Source organism: Tetrao urogallus (genome assembly GCF_951394365.1).
Source record: "Tetrao urogallus genome assembly, chromosome: 2".
Taxonomy (NCBI): Eukaryota; Metazoa; Chordata; class Aves; order Galliformes; family Phasianidae; genus Tetrao; species Tetrao urogallus.
Window position 1 is genome coordinate 99,384,686 of NC_136814.1, and position 8,590 is coordinate 99,393,275.

General features: G+C 41.2%; 1 protein-coding gene across 1 annotated transcript; it reads right to left on the reverse strand.

Annotated features, from left to right (window-relative positions):
* Positions 1-1,895: 1,895 nt before the first annotated feature.
* Positions 1,896-7,923, reverse strand: LOC306944125 (cytosolic 5'-nucleotidase 1B-like; the record flags this gene model as incomplete). Its single annotated transcript, XM_079532569.1, has 6 exons — positions 1,896-2,234; positions 2,754-2,938; positions 3,605-3,727; positions 4,223-4,352; positions 7,551-7,718; positions 7,795-7,923. The coding sequence occupies 6 exons, from the start codon at positions 7,921-7,923 to the stop codon at positions 1,896-1,898; spliced, it is 1,074 nt and encodes a 357-aa protein (XP_079388695.1).
* Between the last annotated feature and the right edge of the window lie 667 nt (positions 7,924-8,590).

Consider the following 8,590-nt stretch of genomic DNA (forward strand, 5'->3'; position numbering starts at 1 on the left):
CTGGACAGAAGAGACTGAACCTTCTCAGAGGCTAATGTGAGACTCTGGAGTGAATTCCCAGAGGAATCACAGATTACCACAAGCATTCACTACTGTCTTATACTCCCCCTGCAAGGCACATTCTTTTGGTTTTGTCTCTTCTCATATAAATACACAGCAACAGTAAAAATAAAACAGGACACTTGTTCCACTGGGGAGGGAAGGAGAACAAACACCACCTGACAGATGTTAACTGTGTCATTTGGAAGGCATTCAAAAACATGGACGACACTGAGATACAAGAACTTAGCACAAAAGAGATAGATTAGACCTATGGTGTAATTTTGCATGAATTCATGTTGCAGCAGACACCTGTCCCATGGAAACTCGTCTGAGTTTGCCAGATTCAGTTCATGCAGATTACAGAACAGACGTGAATACTATTATGAATCCAATCAATAAATAAATAGCTCTTTAGTCTTTGCCTAACTGATGATATTCATAGCATATCTGACACATTAACATGAAATCTATTGGAACATACATGTCTTTGAGACCTCTACCTTGTCATTCCCATGGGGCTGATTGCAGTTAATTGTGGTTCTGTTCTGCTTTTAGCTGGGATAGTTAGTTTTCTTCATAGTGTCTGATATGATGTTATGTTGTGGCTTTAGGAAAAAAACAATGCTGGTAATACACTGATGTTTCTAGTCCTTGCTGAGCAGTGCTGTGTGGACCCAAGGACATTTCAGTTTTTCAGTATTGTAATGTCCTGCCAGTAAAGGGGCTTGGGGGGGAACAGAACCAGAACAGGTGACCCAAATTGGCCAAAGGGATATCCCATACTATATGACATCATGTGAAACAAACAAAAAAAAAAACAAAAAAACACCCTGTAAAACTGCGAGGAGTTGGTTAGGGAGGACTGCTGCTGCTCAGGGACTGATTGGGCATCAGTTGGCTGTGGTGAGCAATAGCTTTGTACATCTCTTGTTTTATAAACATTTATTATTATCATTACTATTATTTCTCTTTCTTTTCTGCCCTGCTAAGTAGTTTTTAGAATCTATACTGAGGTTCAACTCATAGAACTTATGAGTTCTACCTTTTATTTTTTCCCCCTCCCCCAATTCTCTCTGTCATTCCACTGAAGCAGTAGGGAGAATAGGCAGAGGGTGGAGTGGTGTCTAGCTGCTTGCTGGGTTAAACCACAACGGGTTCTAAATACCTCAGCTAGGGAAGAGATAAAGAATTGCTGATCACATCAATTCATTTTGCATAGGAAATTGTACTAAAGCCTGTACATAGAAAAATGACAATGTTCTGTAAAGCCAGCTTTATTACAGTAGGAAAACAATATAGAAAAATAAAGGGTTCTTGTAAACACAGTATCAAATATACTATTTCATATACTAATATTTCACTTGAAAGACAATCACCCATAGAAGCTGAAACCTGCAGGTAACAAAGCTACGGAATGCACGTTTAACAAGGTAATGACATGCAGGTAAACTGTACTTGTGGTAATTTCAGAAATGAACAGTAAGGATTATATCTGCAGATGTTTCTTCTTATAAATAACCCAATAACAGTTTTTTTAGAGAAAATATTACTGTTCTGTCCCTTAAAATATATCTCAAACTATAAAAACAGTACAAATCTTTTTCTAATATTGAAAACACAGTGTTGTATCCAGAAGGGTAAACAAAAATAAATCCTAAACTGCTTAAGAATGCTATTAAAACAACTATGAAAAACTGGCCTATATTAAAAATATTTCATTTAAAGGTTTTTCTAGCCAGAACTTAAATCTTTAAACAAAGTGCTTGTAGTACACAAATGTAGAGGTTTTCAGACCTACTGATATATTAGAGGCTGGCTGAGTCAAGAACTTTATCCATAATGGTACTACTCAGTCATGCAGATTTTTGGTGTTTCTGAGCAACACCATAGGGAACATGTGCAGCTATGGTGCCTAATTTCTGTGCTCCTTCGATGTGAAACATCTGGTCATCAAAGAAGATGTGTGGACGTATTTTCACTAGGATTGGTCCTTTAGGAGCTCCTGCTAGGAAGAGTGCCTCATCAATCTCCAGACCCCAGCTACGCAGAGTCTTCAGTACTCGGGCTCCAGAACTTGCTGCACTTCTGGCTGTCACCAGGAAGGTCCTTATAGGACAATTTAATCGCTCATTTTTTGCATAGAACTTCTTCTGGAGTTTACCTAGATCTTCCAGAAAACCTTTCAAAGGACCCTGAGAATGAAATATTAAATGCACAATAAATATTTCCTCATCGTTCCTAAAATAATTCCCGTGCTTTCCTCCAGATTATCACTTACATACAGAATTCGTTCCTTAATGCTATGATGCTTGGAGCAATCTCTATGTGGGTCTGCAAGGGCTTACAGGACGTCTTACAACATGAAGTAACTATACTACTTAATACTGTGTACTTTAAAAACACCAAACTTATTTTACAATGATCCTCAAGTCGCGATCACTTGCAGATTTAGTTACACAGATGTCCCCAAAGTCATTTCAGATGAATGACAACACTGTAATTACATCCTGATTAAAAGAAGTAAATTACATTTTGATTTCAATTTCACTTTCAATTTCCAATATGCTGCTTTCTGCAGAACTGCCATAGATCAAGCTTTTACTCTCGATTTATACCATTGTTAACAACAGTAGAGATAGTATTTTATTGTAAGCTGATTTCAAAATATTTGTGGTCTTTAGACAAATTTCGTGGTTCTACAAAGTACAAACCTGTGCAAGAGGCTTATTTTCATTCAGCTGTTCATGTTCAAAAAATTTATCTAATCCTTGCTCTTTGACAATCTGTTCTGATTCATCAGAAAACAGAACTGCATCCCCATCAAATGCCACTCTCAGCTGTGTATCTGAGTAAGCAACATCCTTGTTGGCAGTGAACATGGTAGCTGATGCAATGCCTGAAAGCAGATTAGAGAACTTCAGTTGCCATGTCCTGCAAAGTCATTCATAGAATTATCAGCAGTTCAGTTCCAATGGTTTATTTGTGGTGATCTTTATATATAGTGAGCAGAAACCATTCCTGAAATTAGTTTGCAATGGCTAATCTGTAACACATACATATGAAGGCTGTCTCATTGAAATAACTAATTTGATAGGCTCACTTTCAGTTCCATATAACACGCAAACCTGGTCCCTAAGGTGCTCTGCAAATGAGACAAAGCATGAAATTTCAATGAGACTGTTAAGTCAAAATATTTACTTTCCTTAATATTTTTTGCTTCTACAACACAGAAGTTAGCTTTTGTACTCCTATCAAACAAATGACTCAATTCAAACACACTGAATGGGAACAAGCAGGGATGCATGGGAATTCAATTCCTGGAAGATGGCAGCAGAAGACGCAAAAAGGTGAGACAGAAGTAGAGGCAGATTAAGTTAGCATTATCAGCAGATTGAAGGGTCTGAGGGGAAAAATGCAGAGAAATATTGTTTAGTAACTCTAAATGATAAGATTTTGGCATGTATAACAATGAATTCCATCGTTTGATGAAGCAGCACTACTTTCTGTGAAAGACAAACAGTTCCTAGGTTGGCTTTTAACAACAAACAGAGACAATTCCAACCTGCTTCTATAGCTTCTTGCACTTTCTCAGAGTCTGCTGACAGGTACAAGTTGGTAAGATACGCAGTCAGGTAGCCAACAGGACTTTTTCCTCCTGTCATGCAGAAGCGTTCGATTGTTAAACCTGAAATAAGAACAGCACAAGGTATGGCTCTACTTCACACTACAAACCTGGAAAGGGAAGCTGTGAAAAATTACTCTAGCCTACAAGTGATACTACGCTTCCAAAAGGCAAACCTGTTCACTGCTGTATCAACAAATTACACAACTTAAACTGACTGTGATGTTTAATCAGTCCTTCCATCTGGAGAACTTAACACAAAATCCCTTTAAGAAGTAGAATAAGTGCTGTGAAAGGACATATATATGGAGTGTGAATACCAAAGAAAGAAATGAACTTACTCTCAGAAATTAGGATTCACACCTGATTAAGTCCGAGCTTTGGACCATATTCTGTTTAACACTATTTCACTTTGACCCACAAAAATAATTATCACCCCCAAAGGAACAGGTGTCAGTACCAAAGGAACTGTTTTCAAAAAGATCAAAGCAGAAAAAATTAAATTCTTTTATTACATAAGCACAGGCAGTTCTATAAAGTAGTATTTATTTTACTTACCGTAGTGATTAATGCTGTTTATGAGCCTCACTCCCACTTGGGCATGGTTGTTAGTCATCAGAACAATGTCAAATCGTTCTTCATCATCAGGGTACAGTTCGAGAAGCCTGGCATTGACATGCTCCAGTGCCTGCGGGTAACGAATGTGGAAGTCAACAGACACGTGGTATATGCCTTCCTTCCTCATCACTGGGGCTTTAGTGATAGGACTGTCTTAAAGGAGAAATACTTGAAGTTTAACTTGCTCAACTTGTTTTATTCCATTCTTCTCTGTTGCTTCCAGGAACTGATTGCCTGAACTCATTTTAAGACAAGATAGTTTCTTTTGCTCAAAGTTACAGAATTTAGCTAGAATGGAAATCCCTTTTCTTGAGATGCTGTGATCATCCAAAGTATATCAATGCATATATTGATTCTATGTTTTATTTTTATATTTTTGGCTTCCATGCTGAACTTCAATTTATTCTAAGCTCCCTTTGAATGTTTTACTCTGTTTTGGGTACCAAATATTCTTTTTCAGGAACAGAAAAGTCTCTTCTTCAGAAACATTCAAGTTTCCTGCTCATATTGCTTACTATTTAATGAAACATTGCTGGAGAATAGTAGTATTTTGTCCATTTAATGATTGTTCTTGGGAAATCAAGGAAAAGGAAAAAGGGGATTTCTGTAGGTAACTGCTTCTTATGAACAAATGTGAATTTGGGTAATATATTTACACAAAGATTTCACTAACACAGCTCAGGTGGTAAGGTGTCAAAGACCGTTCATAATTGATGAGCACCAAATCGTATCCTATCAAGCATGATTTGCTTGAAGACATCTTACTGACTTCAATTTGAGATCACTTTTAATGGGCTAACACTCCAATATGCTGTATTCCCAGTCTGGCATTCTTCTATTTCCTTGACCTTCAATCCACTTGTCTCTCTCTGCATCCATCTTCTCTTGATATATATTTAGAATCTCATTTGTTTGGAGTAACACTTGCACTTTGCTCTAGATTTATACACAGACCTGTGTTTGAGAGCTTGGCCCTTGAATGAAATTCTTTGGGTTTACAGCAATAAAGACAACAATGAATCATCAAATGGATGCAAGATGGGTTGTTTCTCATTAAGGTGCTTTAAAAAGCCAGACCAACTGTTAATAATTAAAATGTAGATTTTATAACTAAATTCTGGAATTCTGGGAATCTCACTTTAAAAAGCATATCTACCTCATGTGGGACTATGTTTAGGAGAACTCTAAGTCAGAACCTGGTATAAGGTCTAGGAAAAAAAGACCATTTCTGATCACAAGCCCATGGTACCTTTTTTTCCCCCTTTTTAAATTCTCTGCTACTATTCTAGTACAGCAAAAATTTCTTTAAGTATTAGAAACTAAGCAGAAGTGGAGGCAGGGAATGCCATTTTCTGTCCAAATGCCTCTACATTCCCTGCCCAAGTTGATCCCATGATATAGGAACATGGGTTCTTAACTACTTCATGCATGAGATACAACACCATTCAGTTAGTATTGTGAAGATTTCAGTAAAGGAATACAAACAAAAATAAACTATTTACACTTTCTTTATCTCAGATAGAAAGCTGCCATTCAACAGACCTACATTTCTGCAGCCTAACAATTCCTGTCACTAAGCAATTTACGATTATGTAAAGAATTCAGATGCAAACAGAATAATGAAAGGGAACAGAGATCAAGATGCTTGATCTCTGCTTGGCCTAGCTAACAGTTCTGATTTTCAAAGTGTGAGTCAAATCTAGCTTATATTCAAAAAGAATTGGACACTGAGCCTTAAAAAATCCCTTGAAAACTGTCTGTGCTGGCAGGGCTGCTCTGTGGTATCTGCTATAGGTAGGAAAAGAAGCAGTAAATTCCCAAGCCAATGTAGGCTCCCTAGTGCACACAGCGAATTATTTCGTATCTATGCTTTTGTTAAAAACACCTTTACTAAGTTTGTGCTTTTAGTGCTATTGACAGTTACTTGGTATACTTTAATAGCACGGGTATTGACCTCAATAATTTTTTCCATTATGTATTTTCAAAACCTGATCAAATAGACTGAAAATGTTTACGTTCCTGAGACTAGAACACACCAATAAAGATCTACCTTTAAGTGAAGTTTTTTGTTCCTAAAATTGCTGTGGCAGAGCTTATCAGCCAATTTTCCATGGATACAAAATGAACCCTGTGGACAGCAGTTTCTTCAGGTTAGTCCGGCTAAAATCTATGTTACTCAAAATCATACATATTATTTCAACCTGGGTTTTTTTTAACTTGCTTTCCATGCTGGAGGCTGTTTGCCTTGGCCATTTCTCTTATCCTGTTCAATGAAGGTAAAATATTCCATTACACCTCTGCTCAAACCTTGACTCCCAACTAGGGGTCTACTGTATTTTCTGATCCTCAAGACTTATTTCCAGGATGAGAAAGAATCTTAGAATCACAGAATGGCTTAGGTTGGAAGGGACTTCAAAACCCATTTAGTTCCAACCCCTGCTGTGGGTTGGTTGCCAGCCAGCAGATAAAGCTGCCCAGGGGCCACATCCAACCTCCAGGGATGAGGCATCCACAGCTTCTACGGGCAGCCTGTGCCAGAGCTCTGAATAAAGAATTTCTTCTTGACTTCTAATCTAAATTTCCCCTCTTTGAGTTTAAAACAATCACATTTTGCCCTATGTGAGCACTCCCTGACAGATTTTCTCCCCATTTTTTTCTGTAGGCTCATCTACAGAAAAACAGGGTACTGGAAGGCCACTATAAAGTCTCCCTGGTGCCTTCTCTTTTCCAGACTGAACAAGCCCTGCTCCCTCAGCCTGTCACCCCAGGAGAAGTGCTGCAGCCCTCTGAGCACCCTTATGGCCCTCTTCTGCATTCATATTCCAACAGGTCCATGTCTTTGTACTGGGGGCCCCATGGATGAACAAAGTGCAGCAGGTGGAGTTTCACAAGAGGAAGGAAAAATTAAAGCTGATAAAAATAGTTCACTTCTATATACAGTAATTTGGTTCACGCTAAGTCAACAATGTCTTTAATTACAACAGTCCTAATAGAAGTGGGACTAAAAAGTGAAACTAGGATTAGGAACTGAGGGTTGTGTGTGGTTTGCTTTGTTTTGTTTCATTTTAGGGGAGGAGGTTGCAACAAACTTACAACAGTTTGGGGCATATTTTAACTGTGAATCACCTCACAAGGAAGAGTTCTGTGCCCGCACCCAGCAATGCTGGAGGCACAGGGCCAGGGTTATCTCTGTGCAAGGAGGGCTCCCAGATCCTCCTCTTCCCGAAATCCGCCCTCGCAGCATCCCCAGCGCCCCGCAGCCGCGCACCTTGACGAAGTGAAACGCCGGTCCGGGCTTCAGGGTGACGTTCTCGTTCTCCTGCTGGTACTCCACGTACTTCTCCACCCCCTGCTCCTCGTAGATCCGCCGCTCCTCCACCAGATCGAAGAGAGCTCGAGACGAGACGGCCACCGTGATGGCATGCTGAGGCTTGGGCTGCAGGGCGAGAGGAGGGTAGCGAATGCACCCCCGGCACCTCGGATATCCCCAGCCCCATCCCGCCCCCGCTCACCGGCCGCGGTCTCTTGGTGACCAGGTTATCGTAGAAGGCCTTGGCCGCCGCCCAGTCCCGTTCGGCTTCCTGCAACCCGCTTTCCTCGGCGCTGCCGGGCTGCGGCGCGTCCGGCCCGGAGCCGCTCATGGTGCCGAGGGACGGGGCGCGCTGGGCGGGCGCGGCCGGAGCTCAGCACCGGGAAGCGGCGGGGCCGCCCCGCCCCGTTCGGGCAGGGGAAGGCGGCAGGGCGGCGGCTTTCCCTTTCGCTCCAGCCCAGCAGCACCCGCCCCTGGGGCAGCGGGGAAAGAGAGCGTCCACGCCCTGCTCGATGTTAGGCAGCACCCGCAGGCACTGAGCCTATCTACGGATGACATTTTATCTGCGGCACTTAGAGATTTATTATTGCTTTAACATTGGTTGGAAGAAGTTCGTGGCGAGAAAAAATACAAAATACAGTAATAAGGATCTGATTGGCCTTGGAGCAGCCTGGGGTCCACTGTTCCACGCAGCTGTTAGGAATGGTCATTTAAACACAGCGTTTGTCATTCTGGCAGGTGGATTGGTCCTAAAAGACAGGATCCCGCACAGGGACACTTACATAACATGTCCTACTTATCTCATGCATACCACTCGGAAATGCTTCCAGCCTATCTGAACCGTAGCAGCGCTCCCTGTGCTGATGGGCCGGAGGTGGCAGTGGGGAAGGAAGCAGTTCTGCTGTCTGGGCTCAGTGCATCCGCAACCGCTGTTGGCAAGTGGTGACTCTACAGTGTCAGCACACAGCTCAGTTCAGAGGAGTTGGAACATTTTGAAG